This window comes from Diceros bicornis, chromosome 35, assembly GCF_020826845.1.
Source record: "Diceros bicornis minor isolate mBicDic1 chromosome 35, mDicBic1.mat.cur, whole genome shotgun sequence".
In the NCBI taxonomy this organism is placed as follows: Eukaryota; Metazoa; Chordata; class Mammalia; order Perissodactyla; family Rhinocerotidae; genus Diceros; species Diceros bicornis.
In genome coordinates this window covers 28620870-28643244 of record NC_080774.1, presented here as the reverse complement: position 1 = coordinate 28643244, position 22375 = coordinate 28620870, and the positions used below count along the sequence as shown (strand labels likewise).

The 22375-nt window shown below is 50.3% G+C and overlaps 1 protein-coding gene across 10 annotated transcripts in view; it reads right to left on the bottom strand.

Moving 5' to 3' along the window:
- Positions 1–22375, bottom strand: part of CABIN1 (calcineurin binding protein 1) — a 156034-nt gene that overhangs the window by 103087 nt on the left and 30572 nt on the right. For all 10 annotated transcript variants that reach the window (XM_058531936.1, XM_058531945.1, XM_058531940.1 and 7 more), the window contains exons 9-19: positions 19628–19914; positions 18390–18558; positions 16019–16155; positions 15148–15365; positions 13720–13798; positions 12927–13114; positions 11921–12073; positions 10756–10950; positions 6917–7159; positions 5409–5562; positions 374–489 (exon numbers count right to left, since the gene is read on the bottom strand). In XM_058531936.1, the coding sequence (XP_058387919.1) occupies positions 374–489; positions 5409–5562; positions 6917–7159; positions 10756–10950; positions 11921–12073; positions 12927–13114; positions 13720–13798; positions 15148–15365; positions 16019–16155; positions 18390–18558; positions 19628–19914 (1939 nt within the window). The remainder of the gene's footprint in view (positions 1–373; positions 490–5408; positions 5563–6916; positions 7160–10755; positions 10951–11920; positions 12074–12926; positions 13115–13719; positions 13799–15147; positions 15366–16018; positions 16156–18389; positions 18559–19627; positions 19915–22375) is intronic.

The following is a 22375-nucleotide window of genomic DNA, read 5'->3' as shown; positions in this document are numbered from 1 at the left end:
CTGCCTGGCCTCACGCTCAACAGTGAGATTTGAGGGCAGGGATCACACTGCTTATCCCCAGTAAGCCCAGTCAATCACAGCTGGCACGTGAGAGGAAGGCTGTTTGTGCTCACTCAATATTTACTGGCTGAATGAATGCAATAGCTATTGACTGAGCACCTGCAGCCTGGCATGATGAGTGGTAGTCAGCAAACAGACACAATGGAAGGCAGTAGTGAACACAATTATTACTTCTAAAATTACTATCAAGGGCCTGGCACTGTGCCTGACATGTAACAGACTCAGTAACGACTAGTGGATCAAAATCCACCTGGAGTTTGAGGCCAGTCCCCACTGCACAAGGGAAGGCCAAGCGAGCCCCAGCAGCACTCACGTAGAATCGCAGCAGAGCCCCATCTGAATTGCAGCACCAGGACCTCCTGCCCAAATATTCATGGGCTGTGTTGAGCAGCATGAGGGAGGATGGGAGCATGGGTGTCTCGGCCATCGCTGGGGAAAGACCAGACCGACAGACAGAGTTAGCACGGGGACATGTGTGGGAGCTGCGGGGCTCAGTCTCTCTTTTGTGGGCTTTTCTGTCTTAACCAAGGTGGCCACAGATTGTTCTTTCTTTCCTTTTTTATCTTTCTGTCTTTTTAAATAAGTAATACCTTGCTTGACTGGTTTTACTAAAGTAATACATCTTATCAAAAAACAATTCAAACCATACAGGAAAGCATAAAGAAGGAATGCTTCATCCACCAGCTCAGCCCCCATAACTAAAGCTGACATGCGGGGAACATCACTGGAAGCACCTTTCTGTGCATACATGAGACATTTTGAAAAAGAGAGAGAAATAATATATAACAATGGAACCAACACTACATTTACCATTCTTAAATTAAAAATTCTTATATTTAGGTCTACTTGAGTATTACAGAAGAAAAAAGAACTACCAGATTTCAGTTAAATATTTATTCACCACTAGAACCATTACTAGTTTCTTTAAAGATCCCTCAATGCTTTTGAAACTCTGGGCCATAACTCATTAGTGGTTGTAACTTGTAACTAACATTTTTGAGGAGGATTAGGATAGAACCTGTTAGAACAGAAAATACTAGAGAGGACCACACCCAGAAGAGTAAGGATTCTTTCATGAAATTGGTTTCATACTTTTCACTATTTGTCAGTCCCAGTCAAAAAGGTATGAAAAGCAATGTTTAAAAAAAGTCAGAAAATTATTAAGAAGTTCAAGCCATTCTGGTTTTTTATAGGTCTTTTAAGTTAGTTTCCACTTTCAACAGCATCAAATGACTATGACACAAGATCAGTGATAGCTCTGTAACACTTCCTTCTTCCTCCCATCTCCCAATTCTGTTCTGCATATTATTTGTAGCACTTCCAGGTTTACAACATTTACATTCTGTTCTGCAACCATAATTACCCCACTTGCTTTCTCTCAATTCCAATTTTAAATGGATTTGGTGCTCATCACAAGTTCTTTCCCATGGATCTTCCATTCCTGAGGAATTTCATTCTCACTCACGTTGGTTTACTGACCTCATCCTCCAGGAGAGTTTTTAAGAAGCACTCACAGGAGCTGGAATCCCTGTTTATAAATGTCTGTTACTGCTATTTGGCTAGATGTCTTACATCACATCTGTGTAGACATACAGACATCACCTCAACTGCACTGAATGCTGCGATGGAGAAATCTGAAATGAGTCTCATTTTTTTGTCCCATGAGGATAAATTGCTTTTTCAGTTCAGAAACCTAAAACATATTTATTCTTAAGGTAGATCCTTAACCAGGATGTATCTTGATGTAGGTTGTTGTGTATCAATTTTTCTTGGCATTTACTGTATACCGAATGTGCAGATTCAGTTTTATTACAATTGGGAGAAATTTTCCTGTATTTGAGATTGGGTTGGTTGCTTCTCCTTTTTCATTGTTGGAGTGTTTCCATCGGGGCACCACTTATCCTTACACAGCACCATCTTTGTTTTCCACACCTATCATCTTCTCTCTGATGCTTTTAGCTCTTAATCACACCCACTCATTTCAGTTTCAGTCATATTCACTCTGTTCCTTGCTGTTTTGGTTTTATTAGTTTATAATGGTGAGATTTGGTTTGCTGTGTTTTCCCTTAGTTCTGTATTTTTCCTTCTAATTTCATTCTGTTTATCAGCTCAAATTTTTTAATAAACTATTTTCTTGTGCAAATCATTTACAGGGCCTCTGCCTCTGTTCCTTGTTGTATGTTTTCTTCCAGACTGAGTTCACCTGCTTTTCGCACAGTATATCATTTCTTTCCTTTTTGTCCCCCACACAGGGTGGAGGCAGGCTACAATATGTTAGCATACTTGCCAGGTCATTTCTTTCTATGCTGCTCATGGTCAGCTAGTCAGTTCCTCCAGACTATGTAAGTGCTCTAATATACCATGAATGAACTGTCTAGGCTACTTTCCCACATAATATAAGATGAATTTTCCCTTTCCTTAAAGCCATAATTTTAAAGCAGGTGTTGCTCTCAATCCACTTTTCCGTAGCCTGTGTCTGTAGAGGTGGAAGAAGGGAGATTGCTTGACTAGGGTTGCGTGCAGGCCTTGCTGAAGGACCAAGGTTTTGTTCCCTCTTCTGAGATCCCCTTTGAGGTAGGACTTGCTGCCCAGTGAGAGAAGTGCATCAGCAGACAGCCCCAGCTGCACAGACTCCCTCATCCAAGGTTACACACCTCCTGTGGAGGCCACATCCAGTGACTGAGTGAGACAGGAGTGGAAAGGCCTGCTTACTTCCATCTAACGTGGTGCAGCAATTTGAATGGGCAACTCTCACTCTAGAGCTCCTTGCCAGGTTGGCCAAGGCTTTGTGAGGTCTGCATCACAGTTCAACTTCTCCCTCTGCCCCTATCCTGCTTTCTTCCCCTTCCTTTCACAAGTAGTGATCCCTAATAAACCATCTCAGCGTCTGCTTCCAGGGAACTCCGTATGTGACAATGTTCTCCACCAGGTCCCTCACCACCCGGCCCGAAGTATGTTTTATCCTTGGGCCCCTTCCTTCAACCCAGTGTGGTCACTGCAAGATGGCTGGACCCAGCAGTCCTTTCTGTCTCTGCCAAAGCCCAGGGCAATATGGAGGGCCTTCCCCACCAGCCCACTCTCTACAAATAAGAGGATATTAATAATATTTCCTGGGATTTTTGTCAATTTACCATCTTCTCCCAGTTCTCCTAGTGGGGGTAGAGGAGGCGACAGGAGCCACACTTGCTGCCAGTCACCAGAATCTTTGATTTCTTTCCTTGGCCTACACTTGCAAATTTTATGGCACCTCCCTATTCTCCTTTCCTTGTTTGCTTACTGGCAGTTTTTAAGAACTATATTGTGTTTGCATACAGAACTATATTGTGTTTGTATTGGGGGGAAAGGAGACTCTCAATCCAAAAGTCTTTTTGTATTATTTTTGTAAGAAAAATAATAAACATTTGTAGTTGCAAATCTTAATTTTTTTTTCACCACTAAAACCCTTTTGGAAAACACAAAGGTACTATTTGTCAAGAGCTCTAAAGATACTCGTCCTAGAAATCTATCCAAAAAAATTAATTCAGCAGAAGGAAAAAGGTATGCATGAGGCGTTCACTAAAGTTTGACCTGTAAGAGAGAAACAATGCAGTCATCTGGAGGGTTCAGCAGGGGGATGGTTCAGCAAAGCAGGGCACCTCTCATCACCATTACAAAGACTATGGAGCAAAATGGAAATAGCTTTATAAAATAAGATATAAAAGCTTTTCTCAGCCTGGCCCCTTCCCATGTCCAACCCACATGGGCCGGCTTTCTTGTGTCCCTGCTCACACTGCCCCATCTCCCCAGCGTCCTCCTCTGCCCCTGCGCTCCCATCAGGCCTCAGCCCAAGCCTGCCCCCACCCCACAGCAGGAGGCACTCCTCCCAGAAGGCCACACTGGCTTGGCGCTGTTGGTGGTCCTGTCTGTCTCTTCCCACCACAGACCTATCAGGCCAGAGTCATAGAGACCTGACATGCAGTGAGCAGCTGATAAACAGCCGGGGACTAAACAAACTAGACAGACAGAGTGAATGAAAGGAAACAAACCACATGTTAACTCTGTGGTTGCTGGAACAGAGATGACTTTCTTTCCTCTCCACTCTTCGATTTTTCAAATTACTAAGGAAAAATCCCCAATAAATTTAATTTTAAGCTAGTTGAATAAATACATAAATATGCGTATTATAATTTCAGCCACATAAAAAGTATCAGCAGGGGCCGGTCCGGTGGCGCAAGCGGTTAAGTGCGCGCGCTCCGCTGCAGCGGCCCGGGGTTCGCTGGTTCGGATCCCGGGCGCGCACCGACGCACTGCTTGGTAAGCCATGCTGTGGCGGCGTCCCATATAAAGTGGAGGAAGATGGGGCACCGATGTTAGCCCAGGGCCGTCTTCCTCAGCAAAAAAAAAAAAAAGAGGAGGATTGGCGGATGTTAGCTCAGGGCTGATCTCCTCACAAAAAAAAAAAAAAAAGTATCAGCATATTGGCCAAGTTTAGATAGAAAATGCAAAAACACCAAAGGGAAAAAAGTCCATTTGGTAGAATTACAGGCAATCTTTGCTTAAATGTCTTTTAGTTGCTGTTGTTATGTAACTTACTGATTTAACCACATTTCCTACCACTGCGTTGACCCGGCTCAAGTGCCATCTCCATGAGGGGTCCTGGGCTGGCCCTCTCCGGCTTCTGCATTCACAGCGACTACTCATCACTCAGCAGCCCCACGTGCCGGCACTATTTGCCATGGCAAGTGATGGCTTTCTGACATCATTTTGTCCTTGGAACAACTCTCTGAGACAGGTACCGTTATTTTCAGCATGGACATGGGGAATAGAGGATGAGAGGTTACATGACTTGCCTGAGGTCACACAGCCAAGAGGTGATCGTTGGGATTTGGAACCTGTGCTTGCTCCGTGCTGCCCTCCAGTTGCACACATCTCCTGGCCTCACTGGCCCACACTCAGGAGGGGCCGTGGGGTATAGAGATTAAGTACAAGGGCCGGCACAGGGCTGCCCCTCTCACAGGGATGTCGTGGGGATTAAAGCAGTTAGCAGATGTGAGGCCTCTTACAGCAGTGTTGGCACTCCTCATAAGCACTGACCACACTGTCATATCCCCTGCACCACCACCTGCACCAGACATGAAACATTCTACACGCCCACTGCCTCCTGACCCCACTGCACAGTTAGCTCCCTGAGGAAGGATACAGGGGAAACCCATGCCTCCATCCAAGTGCCATGAAAAATCCTGCTGACTGAGCCCCACGCCCACTCACGGCACCTGGATAGAGCCGCAGGGCCCTGGGGCAGAGGCAAGAGGCAAGAGGCAAGGACACATAGGTCAGGGCCCACCCCCACCAGACCCACTTCCCAGCACCTTCATCCGGGTTCTGGAGCTGTTGCTGGTGGCATAAGGAGCGGAAGGCGTCTTCTTCCTGCCAGATGATCCGGTGCAAGATGATCCAGGGCAGCACTGAGGAGACGTGGGGCTCTTTGGGCTCCTCCTGCATGGCCATGCTGCAGTCAATGACCTGGGAGAATGGGGGATGTCACAGCAGGGCCAGCTCCTCCCCGCCTTAGGATGAGTCCCTAGGGCAGACCAGGGGTAGGGGCAGAGGGCATGCTGCCTGCCCATCCCCACTGCTTTGATGTGGGAACACTGACCTAGCAGCATCCCATCATGTCATCACACAGAGTGCCACAGAGCCCAACAACAGAGCGTCAGAGGAGCCAGCTCTGACCATCCTCCCTCATGCCACATGCAGTTCCTGATGCCTTCAACACCTACTGTGTGCTGGGCCCTGTGCCAGAGGTGAGGGTGACAGAGGTGAATGGGGCACAGTGGAGTGCCCAGGGGGGAAGAAAGCCAGAGACAAATGTTGGAGAGCTAAGGATCAGTATGGCTGTTACAACAAATGAGGGCCGTAGTGAGGTCGCAGAGGAGGGCTAGGGACAGAGAGGGGGAGAGACCTTCAGAGAGGTTTCCAGGTGAGTGGCTATGGTGTGCCTGACCCCCAGAGAGGGCAGGAAGTGGGGGCAGAGGACAAGAGTGCAGGCAGAGGCCACACAGGCCCGAGAGATGGCCAAGGAAGTAGAAGATGAGGGTGGAGAGGGCGGCTGGTGGATCAATGCGCCTTAGGTGACAGGCACTCGAGGGAATGTAAAGGGTTAAAGGGAGAGAGGAGCACATTCTTGTTTCCATTTTGGAAAAGTGCCTCCATGGCAGGGTGGTGGCTGGACTGGAAGGGTAGAGAGGCAGGGAGGACTACGGGGAGCGTGCTGCCACAGTTTAGGCAAGAGATGGCAGTGGCCTGGGCTAAGGCAGAGCGGTGAAGATGGAAGAGAGAAACAAACGATAGTGATGTTAAGGACAAGGATTTGGCAGGACTTGATGACAGCCTGTGGGAGTTGTGAGGAGAGAGCCGAGGCTGGCTCTGGTGGTCCCGGCCACCAGAAGCCTGCCTGGACAATGCAGGGTGCTGTGACCACCCCTCAGCTACAAATGCCAAGACGATGGGGGTGGTGAGAGCCCTGGTGGGAAACAGGAAGCCTGGGTTCCAGCCCCAGCTCTGCTTCTGGCTCGTGGCACACAGATCAGGGCCTCCCACTCTGAGCCTGCTTCCTCCTCTCCGGGGTGAGTGGTCTGGAAGAATCCTGTGGTGCCAAGTGCTACACTGTCTCTAACCCCCAGACCTGACCAGCCCCAGGAAGGTTTGCAGCCAGTGCACAGCCACCCACTGCCTGAGGTGCCTACCTCCTCCAGCAAGAGAAGCCAACGCAGCCCCTTGGGCTGCCTAACTCGCAATTGAAGCTGGTGAACTATGAAGAAGGGGAACGTCAGAGAGCCATACCTGCTGGGCAGGGCAGGAAGGGACCAGGGGCTACCTGGATGAGGTTGCTGGTGAGCCGGATGAGGCCTGTGGTAGAGGATGATTCCTTCAGAATGCTGCCACTGCTGTCCGCCGAGAGTGCCTGCTCGATGCCTAGCAGCAGCTGGGTCACTGTGGCCACCCACTCCTCCTTGGCGGCAGCCTCACTCGCACTGACCATCTGCTGGACCGCCTCGTTCAGAGCCACGTCAGAGCACTCAAAACACTGCCGGTGGTCCTTTAGCCGGAGCAAGGAGTCCTGAGCACAGGAAGGAGCAAGGAGGAAGAGGCACTGAGAGGACTGTGACAACGCTCACCACACCCGGTCCTCAGGACTGAGGGGCAGGTAGCTGGGGACAAAGACACGCAGGGCAGTCTAAAGGAAAGGGGCAGTGCAGGCCCCCCACAGCCTCGAGGTGTCTCCAGGGCACAGGGTGATCTGTGTGCAATCACAGCATGGCGGGCCACCAGCCAAAGGGCTTTCAGAAAGGTGCTGGACCTTTGCACCTCAGTTTCCTCATTTATACAGCTGGGACCCTGAGATGAGCCCAAGAGCTAGCAAGCAGCCAAGGTAAGGCTAAGTGACTTCATCTCCTGTCAGTTTTCAGTCCGAGCCACTGTGCCCCAGGCCACCCAGTCACACACTCATCCAGTGCCAAGCCCTGGAGGGTCCCAGCAGGGAGGGCAGGCTACCAGGGATGGACTGTCTGTGGAGGGGTGCCTGAGCCAAGGCCACAGCAGGGGCAACGGCCCAAGCAGTGCTGACGCCATCATTCTGAGTCTCCCTCCTCCCTAGGTGCCAGGTGGAGCAAGGTATTGAGCCACTCTGAGCCTCGGCCACCTCAGCCCCGTGGAGGGACCGTAAGCATTAAATGAGTGATGTGCACAGCACCCCACATGGGGAGGAGCTCTCAGTACATCCGCTGCGCTCTGATGGCTATTTTAGAATCCCCTTTGGGAGCCATCACTTTTCGTGAAGCTCCCTTTCCTTTTGTTCTAGAACAAACCCACTGAAACACATCGGGTCTCAGGCTCCTTCATCACCGAGCTGGTGCGTGGGGACACTCAGCCTGGCTATAGATTCGCAGATCTGGCAGGTGGCCTGTTAGACTAGCAGGAAGCACCTGCTGCCCGGCACCCCATCCGGCTCTAACCTCGCCACAGCCGAGACCCGGCAGCAGCTCCTCCCTGCCTCAACACGCGCAGCTGCCATGCTCTGAGGTGACACAGACAGGTGTTGGGGTAGAAACACCCCAAACTGCCTTCGGGATGCGTTGCAAGATCTGAACACAGATCAAAACCACCCCCAATTTATTAGCCCTAATTGCCAGGAACACAGGGGCTTCTTTAGAGAAAACCAGCACTTTTTATAGCAGGAGGCCATGAGGAGCCCACAGGGTGCAGGCATGGAGCCCCAAGGCCTGAGCTGACTCCTCAAATGCCAAACATGTGAGGGGGCAGGGGACTATTTTCTAGCAGGATAAAGACTACTGACTTTAAATTGCAGCCAGAGTGGCTGTGAAAGTCAGGGACAAGACAAAGATCCACCAGCAGCGCTCCAACATGACATAATCCCCAGGGCTCAAGCCAGAAAAAGCCAGAAAGCAGAAGAATGACTGCCAACAAACGAGGAGAGCAAATTACCACTGACTATGGGCAACATGATTATCTACCCAAAACAAAACAGAAACTATCATAAATAATGGGAACTCAGTGAAGTGGTTAGATTCCAAATAAACATGCAACATTCAACAGGGTTTCTATAAACCAGAAACATACAATTAGAAAACATAATGACCAACAAAAAGATCCTGCTCAAAATAGCAACCAAAAATGCTAAGGACTAAAAATCAACTCAACCACAAGAAAACTATACAACTATACTGAAAAACATAAACGGCAGCTTTCCTAAATAGGGAGTAAGAGCCTTCCAACTCCTAGAGGGGAGGACTCCAAGTCAGACCCACCCCTCCATAAAAGCTGGATGAAGCAAGTTAGCTGCAAAATTGACACCGCTAGAAAAAAACAAAGGTAAATACGCTTCTTATCTATTTGTTGACATGGTTCTTGTCTGCCTCCCTTCTAGAACACAGGTTCCACCAGAGCAGGCCTCTCTCTCTTGTCCAGTGCCAGGCACACTGTAGAAACTCAATCCATGTGTGTGGAATGAGTGGATGAATATTCTTCCATTCTTGGAAAGACTGTCTAAATATAATGAACAAAGTCACAAACATTTGAAAACATCAAAAGATTTGATGACATAAGAATTCAAAACTTCTGTATGTTGTAAAAACCAATAAAAGCTGCACCTTACAAGCAAACAACAAACTGGGAAAAAATATTTGCAACGTTTGATGAGAAAAACATTAATATCTTTAACAAATAAAAAGAACTCCAAATCAATGAGAGAATACATTCCCTCAACAGGAAATTCAGCAAAATCAGGAGGCACTTATCTGTGAAAAGCAGGAGCTTCCCCAGCACTTGGCCCAGGCCCTACCACTGCCCTTAGTACTGCTCAATGACCGACCAAGCGGCAGCCCCTGTCCCATCAAGGGAGCATCCTACCACACCCCAGAGTTCTAGATGACAGGAGCAAGAAGCATCTGAGCCATTGAGGTCATCTTAGAGAGGCAGAGAAGGCTAGCCTCTCCCCTCCTCCCCACCCATTGGCCTCCCTGGGTACACCCAGCTGTCCCTCCCACACAGTCATGTGGACCCCCTGACCCCAGCCTGCCATGGTCACTGAGGCGAGACAAATCTCATCCCTTGATCTTAGCTTGGGCCTGCCTGACCCCCTCTGCCAGGAGCTGGAAGCTCTTTCCCTTTTCCCCTCTCTTCCTCCCTCCCTCCTTTCCTTCCCAGAATGAACTCTTTCATCCCCTTTCACCAGGGCAGAGATGCCTCCATTTGTTCCACAGTTGCAGCTCTTGAATATTTCCCAGTTCAAGAAAGTTAATAATTACAATGTCTCATGTAATCTCAGCAAAAAGCCTGGGAGACTACAGGCTCTTTCAAAATTGAAAGGGAAGGACCCAGTAAGACAATAAATATGTGATTAATGTGTGAGCCATAAGGGACAGGACGCCAGCCTACTCAACACCACTAAGTTTATCATCTTCTGTGTCTATCTCCGCGTCAGACTCTACGCTTCCTGAGGATGGTGTCAACGATGGCAGCCAGCACCCATATGGTGCCAACACACTAACTTCTATAATCCCCACAACAGGCTCTGAAGTAATGACAATGATCGCCCCCATTCTGAGATGAGGAACTGAGGCACAGAGAGGCTGGGTAACTGCCCAGTGCCCAGCAGATATCCTGGTGCCTGGTGAGCTATCAGTAAGGGTTTACTTCCTGAAGAATGAGGCGTGGGGGGAGCTGCAAGGGCACATGGCTTCAAATACCACACTGGCGTTCTTTTTCTTCAACTATGTGATTGTACACGGGGTATGTATTTTATCTTGATTCTTTACACTGTTACAGATATTTTATCCACTTTTATATCTATTCAATAGCTAATTTAAAAAGTAATAAAGACAGGCAGATGAACAAACAGGTGGATGGATGGCTGACATCCTAACTATCTTCCTTCTTCCTCCACTATGCAGAAGTTCAGAGCCAAGTGTGGGCTTACCTTGAGCCACAGAGAACCCTAGAAGCTGTACTCCTAGGTTCCAACCTTCCCCCGTAACTTCTGACTAGCATCTTCCCAGGTGCTGAGTTAGCAGTTTTCACTCCCACTTTTCTCTTCTAGGTCCGTGTTTTTGAGGGCTACCTCCAAGCCTCCAGAGAATAAACCCACACCAAGCAAGGAAGGTATGAGTGGGCGAGGGGGACACGGGCAGCACACACCTGCAGCAGCAGCAGCTGGGCTGGCCTCTCGGGAATGGAAGTCATAAACTCCAGGTGTTTGGCCCGGTCAAACCCACTGGTGCACAAGGTGGGGCGGAGCAGATGCACGACGGCCTTGTAGTCACCAGCCTCGTACAGCCGCTGAATCTCCTCTAGGGACTGGCACCGCTCCAGCGACTTCAGGTTCTTATCAATCTGGAAGAAGCCTGGAATTGCTGCCTGATGACAAACCCCTCACACTCTCCCTGAATTCGACCAGTGTTTGCATTTATCAGACCCAGATGAGGAATACAAAATTAGACTCCCCCTTAATATATCACCATTTACATTAAGCCAATACTTCATAAAAGGTATTTCTATGAAGGTCAAGGCATTCAATTCTTTAATAGACAAACAGACCGAAAAACAGAAACTACCCCAGCAGCAGAGAGGTTCCAGAAAAGTGTCTGCCAATAGTTGGACAGCCTTGTGGTCATAGTTCAGTGAACCAGACTCGTGGAACCATGGAGCATCAGGCTACCAGAGACTTGGAGAGCCCTGGGCCAGAGGTGGGCACATGCCATGGACCCACAGAACCCGCTCCTCACAGGTGGCCCCCAGGATGTAGGCAGCAGGGGCAACTGTTTCTTGGTCTTGCCCAGAAACAATTCTGCAAGAGTCTGAAAGCCACTTTTAGCCAACGTGGACACGTCACAGACAGGGAACTGCAGCAGGGTCTGTGGCTGTGTAGTGAGAATAGCATTAGAACCCGACAGAGCCTGGCATACGTGCCACATGCTGCTGACCCAGCCCCATGGCCAGATCAGCACTGGTCTGCCTCTGCTGGAGTTTCCCTCTAATCCCACTGGGCTTGCTGCCACATGCAGCCCGGAGAGCTAAGCAATAATCACTCTAAATCGTACCAGCAAACGTCTTCACTCCTGCCCCCTGCCGCCTGCCACCTGGAAGAGCTTTCCATTGTGGGGGTATGCCTGCAAGTCCACAGGGCCCTTGTGTGCCAGAGCTCCTCTCCCAGGCCCCTCCGCCCTCCTCAGGAAGGAAGGACCCCTGCTCAGCATGTGGGCTGCTCTTTTGGTCCTCAGGGACAGGTCAGGCCTAGTCTAACTGGGCCAACTCAGAATAAATCTTTGACCAAGAACACACCATTAAAAACACTCCCACTCACCTCTTCCAGGGAAACTACTGAGTCGTTGTGGAGGTTGGGCAGGCGGATGACGATGTCTCTCTGCTCAGCCCCTGCATCCACCTGGATGGCAGTGGAGCTCTGAAGCATTTCTGTGCAGATGTCATAGTTCTCCAGGGCCTGCTCCATGTCTCCCTGGTCAAAGGAAAAGCAGTCAAGGGACAGAGGCAGAAGGACAGGAACTCACTGTGCTGTGCCAGGTGCCTCACCTTCCTGATCCCACTAGACTGTAGGCACCATGAGGGCAGGCTTTTATCCAATTACTGCTATACCCCCTAAAAAGGTGCCTGGCACATAGCCGGAGCTCAGTAAGTATTTGCTGAATGAATGAACAAACGAATGATTGATTCACACCGCAACTTTAAGGGGAGGTATCGTTAACCCCACGTGGTAGGTAAGGACACTGACGACACTTAAGCAAGGCTCACTATCTTGTTCAAGATCACAAGCTAATAAATAGCAGAGCCAGGATTAGAACCTAGGCCTTTCCCAATTCCCGAACCAACTGTGGCACTCTTTTACTCGTTCTATCACAGTGTACCAGGTACCACCACATGCAAGATGCTGGGTAACAGCCAGTGCACCCTGGCCTTTCAGACTAAGCTCTGAGGGGAAGTTTTCTGAGAATTCACACAAATAGGTGACTAATTTCCTTCTAGAAAGCTCTGCATCCATTCATGCACTTGCTCAGGCTCTCTCGGGAAAACATAAAGGGTCAAGACCCCAAAGCAATCTTGAGTGGGGGGTCTCCAGGGGGCACAGATGACCCATTCCAGGGTTCTGTGGTTGTGCTGACGTGCTTTATAGACTGGTGGCCATGCTGGGATTTCTGAGATGCTGAAAATTCCCCAACAGATCCCACCTCCTCACACTGTGCCAGGCAGGCCCCACACACACGCGCACACACAGCTTCAACAATGCACCCAGCTCTCTCCCTCCCTGTTCGGTCCTAGGGCACGCTCCCCAAGCAGCCGATAATAGAACCAACCTGCAGTGCCAGGAACCGAGCCTTCAACCAATACACGCGGACCACAAACTCCAGCCAGCCATCCTCAAACAGGTCCCGCTGGGATGAGGCAAATGACAGCTGCAGGAGGTCGCCCAAGAAGTGAGTTCCTGGGAAATCAGGCCCAAACCTGCCATTCACCACACCAGCAGGGCAGTTCCGAGGAGACACTGAAAATCAGTCACGCCACGACGAGTCAACTTCATGTAGAGTCCAAATGCCCTTCTGCTCCCCAGAGGTCACCCTCAGCCCTTGGCACACCTGCCTCAGTGTCCATGAGTGCTCTGAGCCCCTCGGAGCCTTAGAGCCCCAAGTGGCAGGCATCAGAGAAACCAGACAAGTCAGATGGACATGCAGAGACCCTCTGAGCTGGAGGGTCCTCATTTTACAGACTGAACTTTGAACATATCTTTATTCACCAGGGGTGATTTAAAAGTCAGAATGATCCACATCATCTTGGAAAATTATTGGGACACATCAAGTGTCAAGTGATAACTTGAGAAAACTGAAACCCCACTTCCTTCAATCATGAGTAACAGAAAAGTAGGCAGGCAGCTCCCTCTGGGGGTTCAGTTGCTGTTAACCACTTCTTGAGTGTCCAACGGACTTCTCTAATACACTGGATTTTTTCCTGGCCTAACAAGTCAAACCAGGAAATGTGCCCACCGCAGATGTAAGTCTGAATTCCATGACTCAGCCTCCCCACTCTTGCTTCCTCCTGGCTGCTGAGGGTTCAGTAAGTAACCCCTGCCACAGAACATAGAACGCTTCCTACCCGCAGAGCTTCTGCCCTTGGTCAGCAGCCACTGGTCCAGCTGGAGCTCCATGCAGGAGAGAGACATCAGCATCATGTCCTGCAGTACAGGCACCAGAAGGGCAGGAATGGAGTCGTGAAGAGTAGGAATGGAGTCGTGAAGAGTTGTCAGAGAGTGGGGGATGGAATGAAACTAAACAAAAATTTACTTTGATAAAAATATCATTCTTTCTTCCACCTAATGATAATCAGTGGCTACTTGCCAGGACACAAAAAGAGGTACACGGATCTACACTGGGACAAGACTTGGGAGGAGCTGGGAGACCTGTCTTTAGTCCTGAAAGACTGCCCTCTGGAAGAGGCAGCCCTGTCACCTGCCAAGTGCCAGTCCAGATACTGCATCCATGCTAGAGCACTCAACCCTTAAAAGTACCGAGTTGGTGTATTGCTCCCAGGTCACACGAGAAAGCTGAGGCTCGGTGATAAGGAGGCACCAGTCAAGGGGGCACAGCTAGGAAATGACCAACCTGGTTTGTCTGGGGACTAAAGCCATGGCTCCTCCCATCACTCTACACTGCCCCAAGGGGAGCAGGCCCAATGGGCAGAAGCTTCCAGGAGGCAATCCCTGAGATGTCCCAGTGGAGGCTGCATGGCCAAGGAGCCCTGACCCACATAGCCCTAAGGACCTGTTAACCCCAAGTTCCTCCACCTTCTGTGCCCCCAGCTCACTACCTGGGTGAGCCCCAAAAGCTCCCAGTCCTCCCTCCTCAGCATTCAGCCTTCCTTCTCCAATGGGACAAGGGGGCCAGAGCACCTGGGTTCCCTTGAGCCTTGGGAGGCACTGAGTGAAGGGGCCTGGGGTGCAGAATGCAGCGGGCAGGAGGGCTGAGTGCAGCTTGGCTCCCTACTGCTGGAGGCCCCCACCACTCCCCTATGCAACCCTACTTGGCCTCTGCATTTCTGTTTTCTCACCTGTTAAAAAAATTAGTAATAGTCCCTGGCCCCTTGAACACAGCTGAACCTTTCCTTTCCCCCAGCCTCTCTGCTGGCTTTCCTCCATCTCAGTAAACCACTCCTGTCCAGCCCTAGAAGCCCTCCCTATCTCATCCCCTCACCTCTACTTGCAGTTCATCCCATTGGCTTTGCCTCCAGAACCTTCCAACCCATTGCCACTGCCATGGCTCACCTGGCAACAGCCTCCTGACGGTCCTGAGCCTACTCTCACCCCCAAGTATATCCTCCACTTAGCCACCAGAGATCTTTCTAGGCACAAACCAGGTCCTGTGACTTCCTGCTTCAAATCTCCCAGGGGCCCAGGTTCCAAGCCCACAAGTAGACAGAGCCAAGGAGGCTCAACACAGCAGCAGCCCCACACCCAGTGAAGGTCCCTAGCCCCTCCCTGGTCCGAGTCTGATGCTGGCCCTTGCTAGGCCCCTCCACCCATCCGACCTTGATGTGCTTGTTGCTGCAGTCCCTCAGCAGCGGGTTGGGCAGGCTGGTGCTGTGCCTCCGCCAGCTGTGGTAGATGCTGAGCACGACCTCTGCCAGGCCTGGCGGCCACCTCAGCAAAAACTTGTGGCCCATGCCCTTCAGGTAGCGCATCATCAGCTCCAGGATGCCCCCATTGGTCAGGTTCTCCAGTAGGAACACGTGCACGTCTTGCTTCTCTGCCCAGGGCGGGAGAAACAACCTGACTTGAATGAAGGACCTTCCATGCCAGAGTCTCCCATTTTCTTTGGAAGAGGAGAGAGGAAAGAGATGGCAGGGGCAGGGTGGGGGCAGAGATAGAAGAGAGCCTGTGTCCTCCCACCACATGGTGGTGCCGAGGGCAAGCTGCTGGGTTCCAATCCTGGCTCCAGCCCTCAACAGCTGTGAGCAAGCCTCTCTGAATCCCCAGGTCTAAGGTGGGTATTAAAGGGCCTACCTCCAAGCGCTGCCATGTGCACTGAGACTGTGCACAAAAAATACAAAGCATAGTCTCTGGCACACAAATGCACTCAACAACTGTGTCAGATACATTTGACCTGCAAAGCTGAGTGCAGCTTGGCTCCCTACTGCTGGGGAGCACCTTGGGAGGAGCCGGGCCCCTGGGCCCGGCCTGAAGCACATATCCTTCAGGGAGCACAGTAAAGTACGAGCCTGGACGTTTCAGCAGATCTCCCAATTGACCACGGAGCTCAGGCCCAAGACAAATCCAGGCAGCCCCTTAACCACACTTTTAAACACCAGAACCATTCTCCCAGAATAAAACCTCAGCAGGTTATAGGATAATGGGAGGAAGAGTTCCCAATAGTGAATGATCACATTGCTGGATTCCTACCAGATTCCATGAACGTGGCAGAGTCAAACGACAATCTATGAGGCCCAATGCTCGGGAAGCTTTCCAGTTTGGCTTCTGACTGGACTTCATAGTTATTAAAGGGGTCATCCTCCTCCTCGGGGTCCAGCTTTCTTAGCCTGCATGAAACACCAAAATCACAAAAGCCACACCACACATTCTGACACAAGCACCTGAATTCTTCCCATTAGAGAAACGAAATCTGAGCTAGACAGAAGAAAACTAGAATAAGTGAGCAGTGGGGTCTACAACCCAGGCCTCTAGGAGGCTCTGCCTCTCTCCAGGCCCTTGTGAGCTGGCATCTGGTCTGTACCCACACTCATTCATTCATTCCATCAACACATGATTACTCAGCAATAGCATGTGCCAGGCACTGTGCTAGGTGCCAGAATCAGTCGTGTGGCAAACCCTGCCCCAGTAGGCTTACCTTCCAATGGGAAAGACAGACAATAAACAGATACACAAAAACAAAGAACCCAAATAGAAACCACGCTTGTCACAAGGGAGCTCCTTTAGAGAGCAGAGGCAGGAAGGTCACTCAGGGGGGTGATGTTCATGCCAACAGTGGAGGAGGAGAAAGGGCAGGCCATGCAAAGAAGCAGGACAAGGACAGGTACAGAGGCATCGGGAAGAAGAGTACCTGGTATGTTCTAAGACCTGAGGGGAGCCCAGTGAGCAAGGAGAAAGTGGACGGGGTGGAGTATGGAGGCACACTGGGCCCTTCTGAGCTGGGACACTCCATGGCTCCTCACAGAGCTCGGCCTGGGGAGTTCTCTCCCAGCAGGCACCATTCTTCCGAACTCCTCCCAAAGACCACGGTTTAGCATCCTTGTAGCTTTCCCTCAACCAAGCAGCCCTGCAGCATAAACACTCAGGGCACTTTTCAATGTCTTTATTCACTTAGTGCACACACAGCCCCATGGTGACTACTCCAGGCAAGTGATCACACTGCTCTTGCTTGACCATTCGAAGACGTGAAAACCACACAGGACTCAACACTTAAAGTTAAAAAAGAAGGTAGAAACCATTCCACATAAACGGGGCTGGGAACAAGACCTTGAGGTGAATGACAGGGCTGAGAGGAAGATGGGGAAATGGGTCACTCAGAGCTCTCGGCGTCATCCATCACAGCACCACCGTGCAGCTCTGCCCTCCCAAAGGGAAACCTAGTCCTGGTACTGTGCCTCAGGAGGGATTTATCAGAGAGCACTGCATCCTCTACTCACTGAGAACAACCTTGATCTCCAAGCATTTCACTTTCACCACAGAAAGACAGAAAGGCAACAAATTAGGAAAATTAGGAATCTTGCTGCAAAACAGATTTACAACCACCTAAAGCTTCTGGCTCCGCCTCCTCCACTTGGATGGCATCACCACTGAAATAACCTGTCACGAGCCAAGATGCCAGCTGAGGACTTCTGGGTAAAGATGTACACTGAACACACATAGTTACCTCCCAAACTCCACTCCAGTGACCGTGAAGTAATAAAAAGGTTTAAACACACACAGACACAGCAAATGCGGGAGAAAACATCAGCAGACAAGAAATGTGCCCAAGTGTTACAAGGCAGAAACACAATGGACCAGTGGAAACCAAATGGCTTTCTCTACTCAGCTAAGGGCGGGGGGAGGGGAATATCAAAATGTCCACCCATTGGCACCATAAACCCAGGGAAGGCTCAGGAAACAGGGCCCTGGAGCCTCTGGAGGAGGTGAGAAGGCAAGGACAAAAAGCAGGAGGCTGGTGAAAATCTACGAAAGGAACACTGGGGCCCAGGACCCCCAGCTGTGGGCAGCCTGGCCCCTTCTCCTCCTGAGAGGCTTCTCTGAGGAACACTAAGAACCAGTGAAACCAAGGAACGATTTACAAGATCATCCTCCACCTTCGCAGAAGTAGAGGGAATCCTGCAGAGCCTAGAGAAACCAAGCAGGCACTGTGCCTGAAAGCAGGAGAGGCGCCCCTTCTGTGAGGTTTCCCAGTGTCAGCATCCCAGGAGCAGCAGCCCCAGGCCTCCCAGCAAGTGGGTGCCTGTGAGCACACAGGGATGTGAGCTTGTTGCCTCCAGCTCCAGGATCCATTCATCACCTGAGGGCCTAGGAAGTGCCTGGTCCTCCAAAAGATGCACAAGTCATGGTTCCTGCCTTCAAGAGGTTCAGAAGCAGGAGAGGCGTGAAAAACCCATGACCCCAATCCAGTGCAATCTGTGCTTCGGCTGTTTGCACAGATGTTATGGGAAAACAAGGATGTGCCAGAGGAGAGAGCGGCAACAGAATGAGAAATATTATTGGTGGTATAGGCTGGAGGTTTATGTATTTGCTTGGTTTTGCAAATCAGAAAAAGTGTGCGCAGTACCTGGACGGCAAGAACTTCATCAGAAGCTCCTGGAAGTCGACTTTCTCTTCTTTTTTGCACTTGGTGTTTCGGACACGGGCAGACCGCCGCTTTGCTGTCTCTCCACTCTCTTCCGAAATCTTCTTCCGCTTTACTCCTTTCTTGGATTTATCTCCCCCAGAAACATCGCCTTCACAAAGAGTGCAAATTGAAATCTTACCGGGGGGAGGGGTAAGAAAATGCACCACACAGGTGCATCAGTCCCCCTCTTTTATAAGTCTACCAGCATGTTTAATCTTTGACATTCAAGAAGTCTCCCACCTCTTCCTCAGCAACAATGAGTCCTGAGCAAAGTTAATTTCAAACCACTGAACTTGCACATCTTTCTCGAATTCACAGAACCCACAAGCCAGATCTCAAGACTACTTTCCATCACTGCAGAACACAGGGACTCAGAGTCAAACATTTGCAGCTGGCTGGCTGCAAGAGCCTCTGCGATCTCAGTGTTGTACCTGGGACGGGACAGAGCAAGTAGCAGCGATGCTGACTCTACCCAGCACCCAGGACCATGTGAGCACCCAACGACATGATGTGGGCAAGAGAATCGTGTGAATTATACCGAAAGCACAGGAGTGTCATGTATGATTAAGTACAAAAGTTAGAAACAATCACATACACGCTCATCCAGAAACTTTTTAACTGCCAGATATTCTTTTCTCAGTGACACAGAAATCAAGAAAGGGCTTGGGAGCTCTTGTCCGAAATTTTTTACAATTCCAATGATAACAAAAATCAATAAAACCATTCAAAAATACACTATACCACATATGGTGCTAACTTTGTGGACTATTTTTAAAGGCCAAAGAACTCAATATCAGTGCACAGCAGTGCTGGGTGCTGTGGACCAGGGGCAAGCCACAGAGCACAACCAGCAGAGGGACGTGCCACCTCACACATCACACGTGGGAAGAGCAACTTATATGCCAGAACTTATCAGCCAGGCATTGACCAGTCCCGGGAAGTTGCATCCCTGAGCCCAAATCCCCTCCCTGTTGGGGCTTCATTATAGCGGCCCCTGATGAGCAGCTGCCCCATGAGTGGGCTGAGACGCTCCCCTGTGGGGCTGGGGACTCTTGCTTAAACCTCAAGCCCAGAGCATCAGCAGGACCCATCCCTCTGGAAAGGCCAGGATACCCCAACACTCATTTCTGCTCAGCAAAGGAGTTCTCTCTAGAAGCTGACCCAGGAGGCCTGCTCACCTGCAGGAATGCCTGTCTCCAGCAGGCCGGGACTGTGCAGTGGGAAACTGGCTGTGGCCACAGCGGCATAGGAGAGCACGGGCTCTGCCACAGTCACAGTCGGGCTGGCACTGACAGGACTCGGGTGGATCACACTGACAGGTGCCACCACCACAGACGACACCGGAGGCTGGCTGGGGTCCTGGTAGTCGGACAGGTCAATCCTCTTTCCAAGGCTGGGCCGTGGGGGCTCACAGGTGGTGAGGTGGTTGTACATGGCCAGCAAACTTTCTCCGAGGCACTTCCAGCTGCAAGGAGAGGGTCACTGCATCTGGTCAGCACCCCACCATAGCGGACTCCAAGCACAGGCCCGCTGGCCTGTGGACAGGCAGCAGAGCTAGCCCAGAGGCTGCCCTCTCCACAAGGGCGGGGGAGGGGCAAGGTTTTGTCATTGTGGTTACTGACAAAATCTTGAGTCTAACATAGCTGAGGTGGAACAGCCCGAGCCCTGCACCCTCCTCACCTCACCCTGGCAGAATCCCTGAAGCATCTCAGCCTCAGGCACCTTCAGACTCAACCAGGCAGGCATGAAAACCACTGACTCACTTCAAAAACTCCTTCCCCACAAGGCTGAATCTTTAAAACATCTGTGGTGATTTTCTGCTGCCACTCATCTGGTTTTTGTGGGGAGGGCTGCTAACAGGGATATGGTCTAACAGAGCCTTAGACAGGGCCTGTCGAGAACAGCATTTCACTGGGTCCCCATTTGAGGCGGGGCCTGCTGGACAGCAAACCAAGACTGTTGAATGTTTTGTCATGGTATGCTTGTTTTATGCTGTGTGTTATATGTTAGATTGTAGTAAGGTCTAGCATGTGTTAGGTTGTATGTTGTGTGTATGTTTTATTATGGTGTGGTGTGTTATGTTGTGTGTTGTGCTATGGTGTAGCGTATGTTCTGTTGTATGTTGTGTGCTTTGTGTTGCATTGTGTGTATGTTTTATTACTGTGTGGTGTGTTATACTGTATGCTGTCTGTTGTTTCATGTTTTATGTTATGTGTTGTGTTGTACATTATGTTGTATGTTGTGTGTTATGCTGTGTTGTAGCATAATATGGTGTGGCATGATATATCCAACCATCCATCCTTGAACGGCTTCCCATGCCCTCAGGCTACAAACCAAATCCTCAGCCTGGCCTCATGGTGCTGCACCGCCTGGCCTGGCCAACTGGCCCCACCTCATCTCACACCTCTGCAGCACTCTCATCATGCTAGCTTTCTTTTGTTTGTCTTGCAAACAAAACCACACTCCTGCATACCACATGATCTTCACATAGGCTTCCCTCTACCCAGAAACAATGTCCCCACCCACGACCTAGCCCCTCTGCCTGGTCAATGCCCACTCCTCCAGACTCCCAGAGCAGTGTGGACCCCATTATGAGCTCCCCCAGTGCTGTGCTTCTCTCCTCAAGGTGCCCACCAGCTTGGGGCCTGTGCTTCTCCTTCTGGGTGACTGACTACTCCTGGGATCACCCACAACAAGACACCAAGCCCCGCCACGCTGACCCTTCATCACAGATTGCAGTGTCGGCAGTGGAAGGAATAAAAAGGACAGTGCTTCAAAATCCAGAATCTAACCAAACTGAGGCTCCTAGGACTCTAAAGGATTTCTTACCTATTTTTTCCTGCCTTCAGTAAGGGTTATATTCAGACAGGGAGAATTTGCTCACCAGCTGTGTTATGTCGGATGCCTTAAACACACAATTTCATTTAATAGTGCCTTGTTCATGCCTAGCAGACACTGAATAGACCTGGCAGCAGCAAACCGTGGCCCACAGCCTGTTTGTACAACCCACAAGCTAAGAATGGTTTTCACATTTTTAAAGTGTTGTTAAAACACACACACACACAAAGTAGAATATATAACAGAGATGGTAACTGGCCGATAAGCCTACAGCATTTACCATCTGGTCCTTTATAGGAAAAGTGTGCTGAGCCCTGGAATGGATAGTGGTTATTTTAAAAGCCCCATACCCTTTGTTCCCAGAGACGGAATCTCTACACTCTTCCTCTAATAACCCAATCCCATACTTAATTACCAAACAACACATCCTTCAGCCAAACCTATCCCCCTGAGGCTTCCGTTTGGCCTTCACCTCCACAATCCCATGGAGGGCAGTCGTGACACCAGTTCACAGCTTCTCTTCTCCAGTCACATCGCCACAATCACTTCGAGCATCCTCCAGCCTTTAGCTCCTTCACTGTAACAGGGAGGCATCCAGGGCCCTTCCAAAATCCCCAACCCTCCTGGTTGGGGAGCCCACACTCAGATGGAACGGGGCTCCTGACTCAGCTGACAAAACAAGGGGAAGGGCACCTGACGAGAGTCTGAGAGCCGCCCAAAGAGCAGCCCCGTCTTCCTGCCTGTCTCAGTGCACGGGTAGGAAGATATTCCTGGGAAACTCATCATGAGGGAATGGACAACAGTAGTAATAATATGGATCAGAGCCAGCTCTTCCTGAGTGTGTGTTGAGTGCTGGCCCTGTGCTAGCCCCCACGTGTTCTACTGGCATATCACGATGACCTTACAAAAGAGGGATGTTGTGCTCCCTTTTTCAGGGAGTGGCATGTAACCACCCCAGCTAGGGGTGCCAGGATTAAACCCAGGTCTGTCTGATGCAGGGTGGGAGCTGCAGAGCACTATGTGACAATGCCTCTGAGAACTGAAGGGAGAAGGGATGCTGCTGCCAAATCTTTCAAGATTCAAGACTC